The sequence below is a fragment of the Molothrus aeneus genome, chromosome 2 (genome assembly GCF_037042795.1).
Source record: "Molothrus aeneus isolate 106 chromosome 2, BPBGC_Maene_1.0, whole genome shotgun sequence".
In the NCBI taxonomy this organism is placed as follows: Eukaryota; Metazoa; Chordata; class Aves; order Passeriformes; family Icteridae; genus Molothrus; species Molothrus aeneus.
The window spans coordinates 89,906,217-89,927,609 of NC_089647.1; the positions used below are offsets into that span (position 1 = coordinate 89,906,217).

General features: G+C 35.6%; 1 protein-coding gene across 1 annotated transcript in view; it reads left to right on the top strand.

The window, feature by feature from the left end:
• Positions 1-21,393, top strand: part of CCDC138 (coiled-coil domain containing 138) — a 30,953-nt gene that overhangs the window by 1,645 nt on the left and 7,915 nt on the right. The window contains exons 2-13 of the mRNA XM_066571606.1: positions 397-457; positions 1,081-1,216; positions 1,933-2,048; positions 2,690-2,874; positions 3,873-4,031; positions 5,186-5,305; positions 6,724-6,801; positions 6,877-6,987; positions 9,151-9,306; positions 10,066-10,182; positions 11,222-11,414; positions 13,648-13,824. Coding sequence (XP_066427703.1) covers positions 397-457; positions 1,081-1,216; positions 1,933-2,048; positions 2,690-2,874; positions 3,873-4,031; positions 5,186-5,305; positions 6,724-6,801; positions 6,877-6,987; positions 9,151-9,306; positions 10,066-10,182; positions 11,222-11,414; positions 13,648-13,824 — 1,609 coding nt within the window. The remainder of the gene's footprint in view (positions 1-396; positions 458-1,080; positions 1,217-1,932; positions 2,049-2,689; positions 2,875-3,872; positions 4,032-5,185; positions 5,306-6,723; positions 6,802-6,876; positions 6,988-9,150; positions 9,307-10,065; positions 10,183-11,221; positions 11,415-13,647; positions 13,825-21,393) is intronic.

Sequence of the window (21,393 nt, forward strand, 5' to 3'; positions counted from 1 at the left end):
CTTATAAATTAGTAAGAAAAAGTAGAGCAGGAAACTTTGGCATAAAAAGCCTAGATATGAAGGTAGATGGCACTGTTTCCATTATTATCTAATTCTACTTTCATGCCTTTATTTTGTGTTACTGTCTTCATAGTTTCTTTATAGTTTCTCAAATATTATAACATAGAACACTACAAGTATTTTGTTACTAGACTGTAGAGAATATATTTGCCTCTTTATGTTAATATGAGGACCATTTACATTTATGTGTATAGAAAACCCCCTCCATTTTCAAAGCCAATAGTTTATAGTAAGAATTCTGCCACAAAGTGTGACAGTTTAACTGTTAAACCAGTAAGTTGTGACATACTTTTTCCATGAAAACTCTGAGTGCAATGGTTTTGTGCTTTCTTGTAGGATTTCCTCTCAGGAGCATTGCATACCAAATGTAAAAGCAGAAGCTCCCTAGTTTACAAAGGTAATACAAAGCAATGGAGCTTTTATATCTTTTACAGGGAAAACATATACTAAAGCTGCATTGTTCCTAAATTTATTTAGTTTTGTATTTTCTCATTTTAAATAGGTAGGTAATCTTGATCAGGGCGTTGTGATACCTGGGAGCCAGCCTGGGAATGATAACAAGTAAAGAGTGCAAAGGATGTTTTGGAGCAATGGTTCACAGCCTGTTTGTCTTTAAGTCCTGCTTGAATTAGTTGGTAGCAGTTTACTTTGTAATGCAGGTATTTAGCTTTAATTTAAAGATACATAAATGTTTAATATCTAGAACTCATTTGGTCTCTTTCAGAATCTGGAGCACGGAGAAAGCTGGCTATTTGTCAGATTTCAGTTACAGAAAAACTTTTATAGGCAGACAAGCTCTAAAATTTCAGAAAAACAAATCATATGTGAAAGCTAAATAATTCTTACTATGCCTTAAGCTGTTATAATGAAGTTCATAATTTGTCAGGCTGCATGAGCGATGGTTTTGATTTTTAAACATACATGGACTACATGGTAAGTACTTCCAGTAAGTCCTTATTGATTTATTGATGTCAGCTTCTCAAATGTGAAATAAAATTGTTGCAATTTTATATATTTCAGGTGGCACTGACAGCTCACTGAAAAATATAACTATTTCTTTATCAAATTGTTCCTTAGAGTCAGAATTTACTGAAGCTGGAAGAGAGAAGAGCATTGGATCTAGTGATTTCCAGAAGAGTTTGAAAAACTGGGATTGGTAGGAGGTGTTTTTATTTCTCCTTTATTTTTTTCTCATAAAACTACAAATAAAACATGTATTTGGACTGTGCAAAAGTTGTTTTAAGTTTCTTGGTTTTTTTGTTAAGTAAAGAACTGTTAGTAGCTAATTTGTGTGATCATGAGGATGCTGATTTTGGTGAGGAATATTGTTTTACTTTCAAATCTATCTGTGTATGTTGGAATTGCTAAGGGAATACAGGAATGACATTAACTAGGTGATAAAAAAAAATTAACTAGGAGGAAAGCGAATAGCCCAAACTGATAAACAGATTTATGTTTATTTAAAGATAATTCAATTCCAAATGCCAGGAAATTTCTTTTAAGGGCTCTTTTACACCAAATAGGAAAATATAACTTAAAAAAGGGAGTTGTATTTTTAGTTCTCTGGGAATTTGGTGGTTTGTGGTAATAGAAGAGTGCTGGTTTTACCTGTTACATGTGCTTACAGCATGAAAAGCCTAGTTATTGTAACAACTTTCAAGTCAGCAACATGTAATTTCTGTGGTTGAGATTTGTGAGTCACAATGCCTTTCATCCAAATGATTTAACCTCTGCTATTTGTTATCAGTAAAATATCAAATTCTTACATTAAGTAATGTTTGCCTTTTTATACAGACTTGTTTCAGTCTCTGTTATGTATCATGTTGGAAAGGAATTCAGTAATTTAAAGTTAGTGCTCTTTTGTACTTTTAGTTTTGATGATGAGCAAGATTATTTTTGTGGTTCAAGTGGTCTAGACATAGAAGAAAACAGCATTATTTGCTCTGAAATTGATGCAACTCAAAATACAGCTATATACACGGGGGCAGGTAATAAAAATTTAATTTTATACATTCTTACAACTCTCTGTGAAGTATAACATGTAACTTTAAGAACTTCCTAGTAAATGTATTTCTGTTCAATTCAGAAATACACTAGTCACCTAAAATGTATTTTAATGTGGGGATTTTATCTTTCACGTGGGTACTTTCTTCAGAATTATTTTAGGAGGTCCAGACATACTTGAAGCAATACTAGTGTTATTTTCTCATGTGGCATCCAGTAGTTTCTTAACTCTTGTCCTGTTTACTTAGATGTCACCCTAAGGTCTAATCAGCAGCAGATCAGTTACCTGAAGCCCTTACAAAAATAATAGGAGATTTTGGTGACCTGATTCAGTCTGTGTACAGATTCCATACAGATATCTCTGGGATTTCTATATTGCAGTGGAGGGCATAGTTTTACTTATAAAACTGTTGATTTTTGGTCAGTTTGAATAAATCATGGAACAAGAACTTGGATCAAATCTCTGTAATTCTTTAGATTACTTTCACATTTTGATACGTCTCGCTCTGTACTTGTAACTCTGAATTCCTAGAACATATTTTTGCCAGTTTTGTACAACTATCATATCAATATTTAGCTAGGACTGATTTTTTACTGTAAAATGCATTTTTTTCCATGTTGACAGGCCTCACTTTACCATCTCATTTGGGTGCAAATACTCAAGAAAATACAGACCAAATTATCAACCATGGTTTGTTAAAGAAAATTGTGCATGGAACTGGTGCTCAGGCATGCAATAGGCAAGGTTTAATACCACCTCACATCAGTCAGATTTATGATGAATTATTTGTCATACATCAGAAGCTCCAGGTAGGAACTGGAATCACCTTCAAATTTTTGTTGAATAACACTATGAATATTCTCACGTTTGAGAAACAAATCTGAAATTAATTATATAGTAAAACTTCCTTATATATTAAACTATTATTTTTTACTATTAATTTATATTAACCATAGTTACTTATATACTAAATCTGTGTCTCTATCTTCCTCTTCCCCTAGATTAATTCAGTGATTCAGTAGTGATGCTTTGATTTGAATTTTGGGTAGACCAGGTAGATGGGTAGGTGGGCAGATTCAGCTTGAGGGAGCTGGAACACGGTGTTTCTACATCCAAGACTGTCTTGTGACACACTGTGTGTGTAGAGGGAAGCACTCTCACAACCATTGCTTCTCTTGAGAACATCTGAAACTGTTCTCCTGACTCTAGGCATTCCAAAGCACTTGCCTTCATGGCCTCCTCCAAAATCCCTCTACTCATCCCACCAGCTCATCTCCAGGTTTAGGCTACTAATAGAAGAACCTCCTATATGGTTTTACTCTGTAATAGTTCCTAAGCTTCTGCTGGATTCCCTGCCATAATTGTCTTATCCAATATATGAGATAAAAATAATTTTGTATCTCTTTTTTTCTTCACCACTTTTTCAGGGACAACTTCTCACTAGTTGAAGAAACAATATCATTAATCAGGTGTTCAACACAGTCACATCAAACTCTGTTCTGTCTTAAAAGTTAATAGCATTATCCAAATATTTTGGATTTTGATTTTCTGGAGCATCAATGTAGAGTTGAATTTTACATTTTGGGAGGCTGTGCCATTCCAATGCACGTGGAGGTCTTTGGGTTAATGTGGGAGGAAACTGAGCAGAGGTGGCTGTCAGGATACTTTGTATTAATAAGTTCTTGTGTAACTGTAATTTCACAAAGAGCTAAACATATCTCTGGGACAAAATTTTAAATTGAGCATAATTTGGGAACACTTCACATGGGTATTTAACGTAGTTTAACATTTTTTTTTCTTGATACAGAGAGAAAGTTCAGCACAGCAGGAGTATGCTCTGCAGCTGCAGAAACGAGAGCGTTGTCTAACAGAACAAGAAGCATTGTTTTTTCAACACGAAGCAGCTTTGGCTAAAATAAGAGGTGTTGAGGAAGAAGTTCACACAAAAATTGCAGCTTTAAAAGAGGTGAAATAATATATTTAATGATAGATATTGCTCTATATGCCCTTTAACTCATTTGTAGTTATCTTAAGCCATCACATGTTTGCTGTAAATCCTGCTTATTTCTTTGAAGTCCTTGAAATCCCCAAAGGAAAGATTTAATAAAAAGTACTCAACAATATTACTAGAGTTTTTGTATGATTTCTGTTTCAGAATGGGGCATTTACTTGTCTGATGAGTAGTACATTTTACAGTTACAAGTTAGAAAAAGGAGGTAATTTTTTTTGTAAAATAGTGAAAGCTATGTAAGCAGTATTAGAGGAAAAAATGTGGTCAATCTGTAGTTGTGTGTAAGTTAAATGAGTATCTTTGCATTAGCTGTAGTTGCAGTGGATTTCCTTGGGAATGCTTTAAGACACATTGAGATCTTCTCACATAACACCTATTGCAGAGAGTACTAGCAAACAAAGACTCACAAAGTTTGGAGGAAGACCAGCCTAACTTTGGGGGTGTGGAAAGAAAGAGTAGTGAAGAAGAGTGAATTCATGGAAGAAGAGTAATGAAAGCTAGAATATTTTCAGTAAAATAAAACCTTGCTATTTTACCAAATCTGAGGTACTTAAATCGAAGGTCCAGAGAAGATTAAATATAAAACAAATTTCAGGAGTAAGAGATGAATGACAGTGGATATGCAGGTTGTATTTTATAATTCATATGTTTGTGTTGTAAACCAGAGCCCCAGTCTCTACAAGGCATAGGGTTAGTTTCTCACTCTGTGTGATTCAGAATAAGCAAAGCCAGAAACATGAGTTGAAACCCCAAAACACAGTCACAACTTTTTGTAAATATTTGGAAGAGTGAGCTGTAAGTAAAAGCTTTGTCATTGATTTTAGTTCATAAATGCATCCCACATCTGAATTGTTTGAGAAATATACATGTCTTTAGTTGGTCTGGGTAGAATAGGCAGCAATAGGAGCTACAGGTGGTGCATGTTGCTCTCAGTTTCTGTAATAGGCAGTACAGAGCTTGTTTTTCTCACTGCTGACTGAACATGCAAATTTGGACATGAAGAACTTCACATTAGAAAGTTTGTCCAACTCTTTTAACACTTAACTGGAACTTACTGTTTCTCAACTAGTCTCTTTTAGAACATGGTCTTAAATTTGATATTTCTACAGCAACATGAGGCAGAAGTTAAGCAGCTGACAGAAGCCTTGAGAGAAATAACTAAAGAAAACAGGAGGCTGAAGTCATCATATGACAGCTTGAGGGATGTGAATGACTCTTTAAGAAAGCAGGTAAACTTTATTATTTCCTGTCATAAATAATTCTACAAGTTACAGTCAACAAATATTTGAGCAGCTTGAGTTTGCAAAATTGCTGACCTTTTGTTTCTCTAAGACAAGAATTGTATGAATGACTGAAAATATTTTTCTCACTTGTTTCTAGTACTTGAAATTTAGCCTTTCTGGTCTTTTACAGTATAAAAAAGAAGTAGGATTTATTCTACCGACTCACTAGCTACAGCTAATTGTTAGGAAGGGAAAGTCCATTGAGAATGGATGGAGAGAAAGTATTTTATTCCATTTTATAATGGAATCCACCTGTGCAGATTTGTTGTGCCAAATTGCTATGCTGATTCTACTAAATAAAAAGTAGAATGATTATTTCTAACTTCATGTTTGGTCAGTATTTTCAGTTATTTTTGCAAATTTTAATGAAGGCAGTACTTTCTCAATTTGTAAACTAGAATGGTGTGTTTCATAGTAATGCATAGAGTAGGAATTTGTCTCACTTGACTTTTAAGTCTGATCTAAAATGGTGATACACAAATTAACTAAATTATTTGAGCATTGTTTATTCATTGACCTAATTAATGTTCCGATAATCTGAATACAGTAAAAATCTACAATAGAGCCTCATTCTTTCCCTTAAGAAGGTCAGACCTAACTCACAGGATGTTGATAGTTCTGATGCAACCCATCTGTCTTGTTATTTCCTATCACTATAAAATCTTTGCATTGCTGTGCAAACTGAGGGCTTCTGTGGTGATCATGCTGTTTGTTGTTGTATGGATAGAGCATGGTGGGTTTTTTATTTAAATGGAGGTTGCAGTTTTCCTGATCTTTTCTCACCAAGCAAACTGGTTTTTTAGCGTGGTCAGTAACCACCTTCCCCATTAAGAAGACTATGATTAACATTCTTGAATTTGTGCCTTTTTGTCACTTCTTCATGACAAGTAATCAAATGTGAAGTGCATGTATATCTAAGAGTGCCATTGTAGTGCTTATTCTTCTCCTGCACTCTGAAAGGTTGGGCTGCAGAGATACTGCTGCTGTCTTATTTATCCTGGAACTTATCCTTATTTATCTTATCACCACAGAGGTGATAAGAGTCTAACACCTTGGAACTATTCAAAAGCTGTCTGGACATAGCAGCCAGACATAAGCACTACACTGACACTTCTTCCTGGCCCAGCTTGAGCTGGGGGTTGGACCAGGTGTCTTCCAGAGGTGCTCTCAAATCTCAACCAGTCTGATTCTGTAATTTGTTGAGGAAAGTGGATGATGATTTTGTTTCTATCACTTTTCATGCTAATAAGAAAAAACTTAAATAATTTAGCTGCTCAACAACATTAAGTTACTTCAGTGTGATAATTAAGTCATGATGTGAGTTTGGAATTTACAGACAGTTTAATATTTTCTGCTTCTTTCAGTTAAGTGATGTAACTGAGTTGAACAAGAAGTTGGAAGGTCAAGCACGAAAAGCAAAAGCTCGTTTAGAAAATCTACAAGTAAGGTTTGTTCTTACATGTACCTGCTTTTATAGGTAACCAGTGAAATATAATTCATTGTTATATTTTGTTTAGAGGAAACATGAATTTTCAAAGGTATGGAAATCTAATGATTTGTGTCAAGTGATGAAAGAAGGCAAACCTGTGAAACAGGAAAAAGTGATGGCAAAATCAAGAACTGCTACGGTAAGAATTAAGCAGAAGTCTTGAATCTATTCATTTGGAAGATATTAGGCAGTGTAACGTTTTCTCTGCATCTGCTAGAAATTGCAAAATGTAGCTTTTTATTTTATGAGGTACATTAAGAAGAGAAACAGATTATATTGGGGGAAAACCCACACTTAACAAAGAGTTAACTTTGTTGCTAAAAATATGTCTTGGATTTCATATTGCTTATGTGTATGTGTATATTATTATTTATATGGCAAGTTTTCCTCCTCAGATCATGTTATCTTTCATCTGCCAATTAGAATTATAACCTGCATCCACTGTCACAGGTTTCTTTTGCTGCATCAGAACAAATCTTAGGCTCATTCTGGTTACTGCTACAGTACAGCAATATCCTTATGAATAGCACCAGGTAAAAAGTAGTCTTTCAGAAGTATCCAATAAAGAACCTTAATCTTCTAAACCAAAAGCAGTATGCTGCTATTATTTTTTTGAGAAATAATCTTTAGTGGAGGACTGAGATTAAATGCAGTGTTCATTCACAGTTCCAAAACAATCACCTTTTTTCCTAAAAAAACCTTCTTACATCACTTAATGAAATTCTTTCTGTCTCCATGTTGTTCCATTTATGGTATTACTCTGCCAGCGTCTCCCAGCTGGTTATGCTTTTTTTTCCAGCTAGAGGTAAACTGTGAAATGAGAAAGATATTCACACCACCCTATCTGCAGTGAATGCCTTAAAACTGTGCTGTCTATATAGATAGCCGATAAATTATCTTTATATAGGTTTTAGCATACTTTGGTTGCACATGAAATACAAATAGTATCAGTAGTTATAGTTCTGAGTGAAGAGGAAAGGAGTTATCTGAAGGTAGATAGAAGAAAAGTTTTGGGTCTTTAGGGAATTGTTCATGCAGTCTGTCTTCAGGGATCTCTGGATTTCTTTTGTAGAGTATTTAATTGCAATATAGTAGAGCCAAGATGAGAGTTTCATTAAATTTTTGTTCTTTTTTTAAACAATACTAGTTACCCAGTTAAATTTATCAACAGTGGATTGCATGAAATGAAACAAAGTAGGTCTAGTGTATTGAAATAAGAATTTCCCACACTCTTTAAAGTGAAGGACTTTAAAGATTTGTTTTCTCCTGTATTTCATTTGTCCAGAATTATAAAGTGTAGTGATTCTGAATTAATTTTTTTCCAAGCTGTTTTACTACCATTTCATCAAGTACAAAATAAATTATGGCCATGTTTTTCACAACCAGAAATCATCACTATAGGTGTTTGTTTTGCACTTGGGAGTGAAGTATGAGAGAAAGAGAAAGAAACACTGCAGGGTTCCTTCTGGATCTTTGTAAGAAAGGCTGACAATAAATGGCTTCATTAAATGGCTATTAAAATAAAACAGAGTAAGAGGAGGAATATAGAGAATGAGTAAGTGATGTGTCCCTTTAGATGCTGGGAACATTGTGTTTGTGAGCATCAAATGGAGCCCTGGTGGACTTTTCTCAGGCCATGCTGAGCAGAGCCTGTCCATTGAAAGAAGCCCCTCCTTTTTGGCCACTCAACATATATATCATTTTACATATCTTGCAAGAAAACAACTCTGTTCATGAAGGACATTCATGGGAGAAGAACTTGTTGCACTTTTAGACAAGGCCAAGGCCAGGCAGGATCAGCAGTACCAAGAGGGAGCTGCCTGAGCTTACCCTGCAGCCAAGCACAGGATAAACTGTGCAGCTGGTTATCTGTGCAGCACAGCACAGGCTGCACTGCTCGAGTTAACTGTGGTGTGGATCTCTGACTCCTTGATGTACAGGGGTCTCCCAGTCAGGACTGCCACCTTCCCACCTTTGATCTGCATACAGTTTAGCTTTCCCAGAGATGCTGTAAGGTACAGTTCCATTCATACTATACAGGCTTCTCAAACCCTAGGTACAAGGGCCAGCAGAGCACACATGGCCTGTTCAAGATCACGGTCTGCTTGAATGCATTTTCCACAAGCTCACACTACAGTAACTCACCTCTCAGATTTTATCAGGCATAAAATTCTCATCCTTTCTATTATGCATAATATTTCATAGCTAATGTACTGTCATGTATTTTAGTTTGTTACTGCTTTAGCTTAGAAAAAGCATTAAATTGAAAGCTGAAATATCTGATGATGTGAATATATTACAGCTACCATTGAATTCACAAGTCTATGAGCTCTTAACTTATCTTATGGATTGGATCTCTGACCAGCATCTTAGCAAAATAAAAACAAAAGAAGAGAGTCATAAACCTAGGGTTACCCAGAGCTCAAAGAACTCCTGTACTCAGGAAAAGTGTATGAAGGTAAAGGGGTTTGGGTTGTTTCCTTGGGTTGTTTGCTTGTGTTAATATGTTTTCCGATTTTGCTGTGCTTTAAATGATTCTGAGAGTATAACAGGCCATCGTGTAATTAAAATAAAATAATTGTTAGTAAATCAATATTCATTCCAGCAGTAAGACATAATACATTTGCAAAGCAAATGGATAATTTTTAATAAGAAGTGTGATATCCTGTCTCAACCTAAGAGCTTCAGCATTCTATTTCAAGTAACTTCTGTGAGGTGATAGCTTGTCTTGTGTTTTATGTGTGATGCATTGTTTTAAGGATATCAACAGATCAAATTTAAAATATTTTTATGCCTCTTTAGATACTAAAATTTCAATTTATCACCAATAAAAGGTGATCCTGTGCTGTATTTCAGCACCTCTATTGTTTTTTCTTGTGATACCAAGATTTAGAAATCAGTGAGGTGTTCAGAAAATTCACTTTGTTGTATTTATTTATTATATAAAAGATTTGTAGTCACTGTGATTGGATTTACATGAGATTAAGCTCACATGTATCTCCATTCCCACATGTAAACCTATGTAAAATTTAACACCTGTGTATGCATATAATTCTGGTAGCTGTACTGGATCTGCCCAGAGAACATTAGCATATGTAAACTGATAAATTCCAAGAGAAAGTTAGGAGGTTTGTTTGTTTGTTTTTCACTTACACTTAGCTTATAGAATAGTTCATATATATACTGCATGTAATTCTATTTTTCTATATTTTTGCAGCTTTTGCCTATAGCTGCTGAGCAACTCCAGTGGATGCCATATGTGAATCCTAAACTGCACATGCCTGTGATTAAATTTATTTACTGGTCTATAAGACAGTTAGACACTGATACACAGGTAAAACAAGTAGTCATCCTGCAGTATATTTAAAAAAAATCACAGAGGATATTAATGGATTTTGCATATTAAATATATATGAAAAATGGATATTTTCAGGTAGCATATAGAAAAGAAACTGCTGTCTTTGTAAAACATAAATTCATAGCATTGACCACAGAAAGTGGCAAATGAAAAACAAATTCTTCTTCAAGTTAAATTTAAATTTCGCACTGTGTATTTAAATGTAGTTTCCCTATGTATGTGATCTCTTTTGTGATGTCTAAGCACAACTGAAGTTATATTTTTGCATATGTATTAACAAAGCTTGCACTAGAGAAGGCAGTTATTTTATTGTGTCATTTATGAGAATGAGATTTGTTGAAAGTGATGGAAGTAAGTGGCAAAGCAGTGAAGAAATTTTGATTTTTCTGTCCTCTGCTTGGTGTCTAACCACAAGACATTCCTTGCTCTTTTTGACCAGACTGCCATAAGAAAATATTTAGCAATATAATAAAGAAAAAGACAGTTGTCATACTGTACAGAGCCAGCATAGTACTGTCAATGTTCATTTGCTAAATCAAATGCTAGAAACTTTGTAAATATCCTGAGTTTAAATTCAATACAATAGTAAGATGTTTGGTTTAGTTCTAGTAAGTGACTATATTTTAAACAAGCATATTGTGAAGTTTGATTCTGTGGAAATATTTCTATAGAGTTTATGATGAAAATCTAGTAGATGTTACCTCTGTGGTGTTCTTCAGCTTCATATTTAGACCTTGATTCTGTACATGCTTTTAAAGGATATAACTTCAGGCAAGCTTACTAAATAATGTCAGAGTATCCAGGACCTTCACTAATTAGTCTCTTGCTGAAGTCTGTGTTGATAAGGCACCGGGTTAATATTGTTCAACAGCTTTTGAAACAAAGCAGTATCTCCTATGCTGATTATATTCCTATACATGGTCAAAGCATTTGCAATTTAATGTTTAATTGCATGGAGAACATATGTATGTTAAGTAGTAATGTTTGCACTAACTACATGCACTGTTTGAAGCAGCACACAACAATGAGATCAACCATGAGGAGACTTGGTGAAGATATCTTCAAAGGCATAGTGAGTAAGGGAAACCCACACAGTTCTTCTGAACAGCCTACAGAAAGTAAATCAAAGTCAGCAGCTTTCTTCAAGAGTTTCTGTATGCCTCTGAGGTTTCTGTCGACTTTGATTGTGCTTAAAACAGTGAAACAAGGTAGGTCAAGATTTTTTTAACATGAATTTATCTATTTCAGTCATGTGCCTGGACAAAAAGCATTTTAGTGATACTGTGGAGTCTATTATGCTTTATTAGTTAAAAGTGATTTTACTTGGGTATTGTGAAGCAAAATATACAAGTATAAATCTTGCTATTATTCATTTTATGTTAGAATTTGTGTTTTTGTCAGTATGATGACTTGACAAGTCAGCATTACTGAAGAGGGGAGAGAAGATAAAGGTTTCAAAGTAGACACTGTGAGATTACACAAATCAGATTGTGTCTGAACAGTGTAAGAAAAGATGTGAAAAATACAACTCAAAGAATAAGATAACTCTTCTCTCAGCTGGTTTTTTAACTGCTACCTTCAGTTTTAATGTCTCATCTTTCTTCAGGAGAAACAGGGAACAAGGTGTTGCAGATCCTTTATTATGGAAGTCAGACAGAAAAGTAAATACCATTAAGAGCAGGTGTAAGATGTGATTCCTGCTTACCTGCAGCAACTCAGCAGTACTGTGTGTCTGAATAACGGGTTATTCTGCAAGAATAAATTTTACAAGGATAGCATAAGAATGAACATCTCTATAACCCTTTTCCAACTCTTTGTGGTATTAACCACTTATTTTCCCTTTTCAAAGACAGTCTAAAAGCATGGATCATTTTGATAGCAAGTAATTTTTTAGTGGGGTTACAACTGAGCAATCTAACCTCAGAGAAGGTTGGACTAGATGCCAACCTAAATTATTCCATGTTTCTATTTTTGCTATAAATTTTCCTCAGAATGGTTTGTATTTTAAAATATCTTTACAGGTAACATGTTTCTTTTGTCAATAACACTAAGAGATTAATATAGGTTACAGAGATGTTAATTTTCAAGGTACTCCTGAAATATCATGCAAAAATGTCAAAATCAGATGCCTGCTTTGACATCTGATTTTTTTAGTCTGTTCCATGAAATATGTTTAATTTTGGAGCATTTCTTAGACAGCAGAGATCCATGTCACAAAATTGCTACTATCTGTGGCACCCTGATTGACACAAAACAGGAATGCCAAATATTTTCAATGGATAGATAATGAATAGAGTTTTTGTTCATGGAAGCCATGCTTCTGGATTAGATGTTTAAGCAGATTAGTATGTTTTTATGCTTAATGACCTGTGCAATAATTTATATTGTAAGTATTTATTTTAAACACAGGAATAAAATATGGTGGAAGACCATTCATGAACTAACACAGTGGTCCAGCTGTTGGAGGGAACTATTTCAGTGAAGCATGATAATTAGTCTCAAATGGATACTCACATTCTAGGAATGTTTGATAAAAACAGTGTAAGAAGAATTGAAATAAAAAACTAGTCATTGCATAGACTGATTTTCCCTAAGCAGATGAACACTCCTGATTAGAATGAATCAGTTTAGCTTTTCATGGTTGCTTTGTACTGCTGGCTGCTGTAGCACAGAAAATATGATCTGTTGTTAAACATATGTCAGATATCACCGTGTATGAATTTTGATCACTCTGACCACATGGCACTAATGATCTGGTGATAAAATAGCAGATTTGGTTTGAACATATGTCCTCATTCCTTCAAAATGTCAGTATCCAGCAGATGGCACCATAGTTAAACTTATGCAGTAGGATAAATTGTTTCCTTCTGCTTAATTTTCTGTGCTCCAGATGATCAATGCAATACCAAGATACTGAGGAAGATTTGACAGCAGGAAGTTAAGAAAATAGATTTGTCCACTTAATCTACATCCTTTTTATAATTTCTCAGAATGGATGAGAATATAAAGTGTTTATACTGAAATATACAGCTTTTTATAGAAGGAATGGGACTAGTTGCTCTCATGAAAATAATTACTCTCACTGAGACAAATCAGCCACTGACTCCCTTAATAGAGGTTTCCCAGATGTTGAAACCAGCATTGTCTCAAACTGTGTGAGTTTGTATTTTCTTTCCTCTAACAAAATATTTGCAGGACTTTACATTTGTAGGTATATTTTTCTTAAACATATGAATTGTAGATAATCTTTTTCTCCACTCACAATGGATTGTTAAAGAATAAAAATAGGCAGAGGGTGTCTTCAAATAATAAGTAAATTTAATATTTTCAGATATTTAACTTTTAAGTGTGTATCTGCCATGGTAGCTGTCAGATAGTTGTTCACATGCTTAATGAAACAAGGATTATAGAAGTTTTATTGCCTGTATTTGGTATTTTCAGTGGATTACCTGGCTCAGGCATTTGAGTCCCTTCGTGCAGACTTGAAGACAGATGAAGGGAAGGCATTATTTTTGGAATACCAATGTATGCCTGTCGTATTAAGTCACCTAAAAGTATCCAGTACAAGTCTGCTTTCCAGAGCTCTTGATGGATTACTTCAGATGACCATGGAATCTGGTAAATGTGGGTAATTACAAAAAAAAAAAAATCATTATGAAAACAGGTGAGCAAAGCATATAAAGAATGGACAAGCATATAAAAATACAGTGTAAAAGCTGTATAGTCTAATGTACTATTAGCAATTCTTTGTACTGTGCACATTCAGTAAAGACATAAAATGCATTTCTGAATTGTCCCTCTTTTTCTGAGTCATCTTGTGTTTTCCTCTCCCTCTCAGCCACTCTTTTGTATTTCATCCTGGTTACTTTCTTATTTCTTGCTGTGAAATTTTGTAGCTATTTTTTGGTTGGGTTTCATTTTATTCCACTGTATTACCTTGCTGATATTTTTCTTTGAAGTCAGGCTGTGCCAGGGAACCCAAATCATGAAAACCTGCCAGAAGGTGGAGATAAAAAATAGGTTCTATTTTAATTATTTTCCTAGTTTGGATGACCAGCTCATCCCCAATCATTTTTCAGTTTCTAGGGTTTGGAAATGGTATTTCTAGATGAGATGTTTATGTTTTGCTGAATTTTACTGTGCCTTGGCCCTAGAAAAGCATTAATCTTATTTGCCACAGCATTTTTCCAGGTGATACAGGTAAGGATCAATTGATAACCACCTGGGTGAGCATGAAGGTAGTGACATATTCCAATGCCACGTTGAATAAACCTTGTGAGTGGTTTTTTTTTTTTAAATCACTCACTGCCTTTAAGAATAGAAATGCATATTGTTTTGGAAGTATTTTGTTATTATGCATTGCACTAGTAAAATAGAAAGCATGTTTGACTTGGGATGGTATAGCGTTGAGAAAAAAGCAATTTTGTAGCAACCTCAGTTCAAAAATATTTAACTAAAGTTCTATTCTTCCTTGCAGTCTTTTTCTGACCAGGTAATGAATGCAGTCTTACACTGTTCTTCCTAATAGTCATAACTGTGATGGGGAAAGAATTAATTGAATGCACAAAGGTAACCATCTAAGCAAGATGGACAGTGTTTGGTATTTCTTTGGGTAATGACTGTGACAGTACATCTTCAGTTACCTAGCATATCATTCTGATACACTAGGTGCCTGCAGTTTGAAGAATAATGAAGACACATTGTGAGACTCAAATTTTGCTTTCTTGCTTCTCAGAGAAGCTGTGTCTATGTAAAATCAGAGACGGAAGAGTACTGTTTAATTAAATTGACATTTGATTGAAAATTATTTCTTGGCAACTGGATATAAAGATTATATTATGTAGAGCCTCTTTGGTAGGATAAATTGCCAATACACAAATTAGGCATGGTCTGCTCTTTTCCAATACATAGTGTTTTGCAAGAAATTTTTAACAATGAAAAATAGTGTTGCTGATGGGAAATGGGGTTTTCATTCCTTTGTAAGTTTCTAATTAAAAAGTCATTAAAGACAAACTTTGGAAGGCGGCAGTGACTTATTCAGAAGAGAACTTTCTGTGTTAGAGTAAAACAGGAATTCATGCTCAGTTTTAAAGCTGTATTCATGTGCAGCCCTAAATATGAAGACATAGGTAATGGCCATATATTAAAATATGGAGTCATATTATCCAAAAAGACAGCATCCAGTCAACAGGAGGCAAAGTCTAGACTTCTATTTTTTAATGTAATATATACCGTCCTAGGCATTCTCTCAATTTGTTGCAGTAATTTTCTGGCTCTATAGGAGTGTTACAATACTCTTGCTCAAAAATAATACCTTTAGAGATGAAGCTATTAGAAATTAAATTGGAAAAAAGGCCAGTGGAAATTTTTCTAGCATTGTTTTCTAGCATTGAAATTTTTCTGGCACTTTGTTTTTTAAGTTTTTTTTTTTTTTTTATGGAGTGTTTTTACAGATTTGAATCTTAGTTGTCCAGGCTGAAAAATGTGAATCAGATATGAAATAACCACTGTGTTGCAGTACTACTTCCTGTAACTGCCTGTACTTTTTTTTTATAATAAGCAATGAATGTTAATGTTTCTGTGCAGTCCAGACTTAGCTGAGGTCCTTAGGTAGGTTCTCTCTCCTGTGAGAAATTATTTTTCTCATGTTCCAGAAATGGAGCCTGGGTTTCCCTCATATACTGAGGATAATTATTTAAGCTGCATATGAAGAATCACAGAATCATAGAATGTGCTGAGTTGGAAGGGACCCATCAGGATCATCAAGTCCAATGCTTGGCCTTGTGCAGGACACCCCAAGAGTCACACCCTGTGCTCTGGAATGTTGTTCAAATGCCTCTTGAATTCAGACAGGCTTCGTGCTGTGATCACTTCCCTGAGGAGCCTCTTCCAGTGTTCAACCACCCTTTCCATGGATATCCAACCTAAACCTCCCCTGACTCAGCTTCATGTCATTTCCTCAATTTCTCACACTGGTCATGAGAGTGAAGAGATTGATGTCTGCCCCTTCTCTTCCCTCATGAGGATATTGATGACTGCAAGGAGGTCTCCACTCAGTCTCCTCCAGGCTGAACAGACCAAGTGACCTCAGCAGATCCTCATAAGGCTTCCTCTCTTTGCCATCCTCATGGCCTTGCTTTGGACACACTCATACTTTAATGACTTCTCTATATTTTATTCCCCGAACTGCCCCCAGCACTCAAGGTGTCGCCTCCCCAGCTCAGAGCAGAGCAGGACAATCCCCTCTCTTGCCTGGCTGGCCATGCTGTGCCTGATGCCCCCCAGGACAGGGTTGGCCCTCCTGGCTGCCAGGGCACTGCTGGCTCATGTTCAGTTTTCTGCTGACCAGGACCCCCAGGTCTCTTTCTTCAGTGCTGCTCTCCAGCCTCTCATTCCCCACTCTGCCCGTACATCCAGGGTTGCCCCATCTTAAGTGCAGAATCTGGCACTTTACAATGTTAAACTTCATATGGTTCAGCTCTCTAACTTGTTGAGGTCTCTCTGAAGGTACCTATTAGTCTAAGACAGATATTTCTCTTGATGGAAGCTAGAATGAGAGTGCAGTACTGCTTAAGCAGATTTGGGATTGGTTTGCATGTTCTTATATTTTGTATCAGTATCATTATTTGGCTTCATAGTATGTCTGGTACAGTGGGTTCAGAATTCAGGTTTCCCTTGCAAGTTCACACAACACTGATGGTGCTTCACTTACTGAAAATACGATGTCAAATGCAACAGCTGAGGCGTTAGTATCATCTTTTTTCTCTCTCTGCCCAAGACTTTAATGGCAAATTAAAATTAATAGTCTCTCTGCTGTGGATGTTACTGGCAGACAGCCTTTCATGCAGTCCATCTCTCTTCAGGAGTTTAGCATCAACAATCTGTGAGAGTCCCGACACCAACATTTCAATGGAAAATGATAGAGGTCTGAAAGGTGACATACCTCAGTACTTTTTTCTCTTTCTGCATCTCCTCTGTACAAGGGTAGATAACACCTGGAGTGTACCTCTCCAGCTGAGCCCCTTGTGGAATTCTGTGAAGAAATGTTTAAGACTTTTGGTACCCCTAGGAAGCTAATTTCTATGTGCTTCTTGAAACTTAGTTGCATCAAGTTTGGCTGCACTGTTATTTTCCTGACATCTGTGAGTTTCCATGCCATTGTATAATTCTAAAAAAACGAATCCCATTATTTTGTCCTAATATAATGGGATGGCCCTGGCTGAACATCAGGTGCCCACCAAACCACTCTGACACTCCCCTCCTCAGCAAAACAGGGAAAAAAAAATAAGATTGAAGAAATAAATTTTGGGTCAAGATAAAGGCAGTTTATTAAAGCAGAAGCAAAGTCCACACATGGAACCAAAGGAAACCAAAAGATCCCATCAGTAGATAGTGTCTGACCACTTCCTGGGAAGTGGGGCTTCAGCATGCATAGAGTTTGCTCCAGAAGACATGTCATAAATAAGGAATGCCCCATTCCCCTCTCATGTCTTCCTCCTCCTCTCTTCCCTTGGCTTGTATTGCTGAGCTAATGCCATATGGTATGGGAGTCACTTTGGCTCAGCTGCTCTGCCTGTGTCCCCTCCCAGGATCGTGCCCAACCCCAGCCTGCTGGTGAGGGGGAATTTACAGAGACAGTGTTGACACTGTGCTGGCACAGCTCAGCAGTAGCCAAGGACTGGTGTGTTACCAGCACCTTTCTAGCTTCCCATACAAAGCACAGCACTTTAAGGGCTGCTGTGAAGAAAATTAGCTCTTGTCTCAACCAGATCAGTACACCCAATCATTAACATATTTGGAATTGTAACAATGTGTGTGATATACAGAATATACATATATGTGTGGTATAAATATATATATATATATATATATATATGCTGATCTTGTTTGCCTCACCTCTTTTACACAAATCTTAAGGCCTAAGGAAGAGGTAAAATGTTCTACTGATCATTGTTCCTGTCATATACAAACTCATTCATAGTTGGACCAAAGGCTGACTTTTAAATGTCAGGGGAGAAAAAGTTGAGGTTAGTATGCTCCTCAGGGCATAAGAGTGAGAGGAGCTGCTAAAGATGTTATGCAGTAATTCAGACAGTTTACTTTCTGTCAAAAGAACTTCAGTTTCAGTTTACTTTTGTGCTCTCATAGTATTGGAGTTTTTCCCATATTCCGGTACTTCTGTGGATTCTGTTCTTTACTTTTACTGTTTGTAGATTTGAGGAATAAAGTTTTGCAGCTGTGTGGGTCCTTACCTAACCACTTGAATTTTGTTAGCAAATTGCTTATTTTAACCTGTGCTAGAAAGTTAATAAGTAACTGAAATGAAAATGTAGGTAATTCTTATGATAAACAATATAATTCTAAAGAATTTATATTTCATGTTGTTTATATGCAGGAGAATTTTTTTTTTCAGATGAGCTCAGTGGCTTAAGTTGTAGTCTGGTTAGTTTAGTCAGCCCCCTTTAGGGGAAGTAACAATTTGCTTCTAAATTCTAAATGTGGGAGTTAACAGCTTGTTGTGAACATGATAGTAGAAAATCAACTCTACAAAGATATTTTATCTCTTTTCTCTTATTAGATTCTGCTAATGTTTTTGTTTCAAACTGTACATAATGGTGTATAAATTGGTTTAGCTATATTTTTGCTGTAGCGATCTCATTGGTTCCTTTCTTGTTCCATGGTCAGACAGGAGGACTGTCAGTTCAGTTACATCCTTTTCAATTTCTTTTTTGTGCTCCATACCCATTGCCAGTATTTCAATCCATGTTTGTTTTCTGGAGGATGCCAACCTTTCCCTTGCTACAAAGATTGACTGATGAAAGCAGAGTCAAGGGATCAAGTCCTGCAGTGTTATTTTAGTCATGGTGCTCTTTTCCTTGAATCTGAGGCTTCAGATGATTGCCATAACATTCAGCTTGATCCTTCTTTTGGTCTATGAATCTAATGAGTGACCTATAAAGGCATCTTCCTTGCTTTTCATTAAGGAAAAGGATAAGATATCTATTCCTGCTCATTTAATAGGGAAGAAAGATTTCAGTACCAGAGCTTTTGAAGGTTTCCTTACTTTAGCTAAGGAAAGCAGGCTACCAGGCCATGGTGTTCAGTTTTTAGTCCCATCTCTAAGCTATGACCCGTGTAAAGACAGATCTAAAATCAAAATCTTCTCTGATAGAATTGTCATAGAAAGTAGGTTTAATATCTTGTTAAATGCTGAATGGCTTGTGATTGATTTCCACAAATGCAGAGTGCTCTGACTGCCTTTGAAATTTTGAGAGCAAAACATTAACTTCTACACGCCGACGTTTCAGTTTAGTCAAATGGCATTTAATGTATTTATTGCTTAACAAAGCTCTTACCATTTCCCATTAAAATTACTATGAAAATTAATGTTTGATAATTAAAGTAATTGTTACTTCTAATTATCCAGATTGTTATAGTATGAAACAGTGGCTTCCAGGGCATCTTCATACCCCAAAGCTCTCTCCCTAAGAATACAAATTTCTTTCCTCAGCAGACCTTGTTTCTAGAACAGTAGTTGCAGCACACTGTTCAAGAGAATTCCTAGATACCAGACTTGAAACATTTTCTGGAAACAATATAGTAATAAATAGCATGACCTCATCAAGAAAATTTGTTCTGTGGGTGTTGAAGAACATCAAATCATTGGTATTAAATCACTTTGTAGCTGAATACTTGTCATATGCAATCTTGTTCAATAATATTCTTCCTGTCTTCTCACACAGCTTACTGTGTTTATTTTAAACCTGTAAATCAGTTTAAAGGGTTTCAAATGATGTAGTGAGTTTATATTCACCTATCAAAAATACCATTGTTAACTGCAGTCTGGTTCATGCCTGATTTGGAAACTGTTGACAGAGAGCTCCCTGCCTCAGTTTCACATTTTGCACTTTTATACAAAGACATCATATGTCTTAAATTCCTCCTGCAGTGATATCTGACTGTGTCAGGTAGATTAGTACATTCCCCTTTTTCAACCTTAAGTTCATTCAATGAAATCCAAGCTTACCTGCTCACTGGGCATTACAAAACACTGGCATTTGCTTTAAATAAAACTTAAATGTACTTTGTCTTCAGGCTTGTTTCTGTTTTGCAGAGAGTATATTTTATATTAGTGTGTACTTATTCACAAATCAAACTGAGAGCACCTTCAAAAAAAAATCTCAAAATGATGCTCTGAAGTTTACTGTAAGTTATGGCACATTCTGGTAGGGCTTAAGTGTGATTTCTTAACCATATTGACATAACTGAATAATTTTAATAACTGCAAAAATGAGCTGTATTTACATATTCACTGAACCTTACTTACAGTTTTAATTTTTTTTGGAAGAAAATATTATGGTCATGGATAACCAAGTCTGTGTCCAGATGTAGTCTCATAGGGAAGTTAGTGAAGCCAGTGAAGATAAAAGGATTTTCTCCATAGTAAGAAGCTATGCTTATTTAAATGTAAACTGAAGTCTTCTTACATTGAGGACTCTTCTTTTTCCCTTTTTGCTGGAATGCTTCCAAAAATGATCCTAGGAATTCTACAACATGCACTGTTCTGTGGGTACTTCTAAAAAGTCAATGGTCAGAATTTGCCAAGAAAACTCAAACCTATCCCTTTATGTTTCCTTTTGAGTCTTAGCATTTTGAAACTTTACAGACTACATGCAGTGTGGCATGGAGTAAAAAATGCTCATATGCCTAAACAGATTAAAATTCAACATTTTCTAGCATATTATCTTCCTGGTAACTTTGCAGGATTGCAGCTTTTCAAGTGAGTTTATTCTGCAGTACTGGAAGGATAAAAATGTCTAGTTGGTGAATATTGTACTAAGGTAGGATTCCCCTCACCTGTGTGAAAAGCAGATGTGAAATTGTCCTGAGGACTTGTGTTTTGAAGCTATAATGATAGAAATGATTTACAGCTTATATGGCATGAGCACTGAAATACAAACCATTTGAAAGGAAATCCTTCCTCTATTATCCTATCTTACCTTTGTAATTTTTTTTCATTCTTCTGAAAACAGTGGACAATTGTGTTGGATTAATAGATGTTTTAGTTTAATATTTTAACCACAGATAAGGATGTCTAACTCTTTAAATGCAGACTAGATAATGCTAGGACCCACCTATATGTGCTGAAAGCAAACAAGTACACCAAAACTTTGCACACATTTTTGT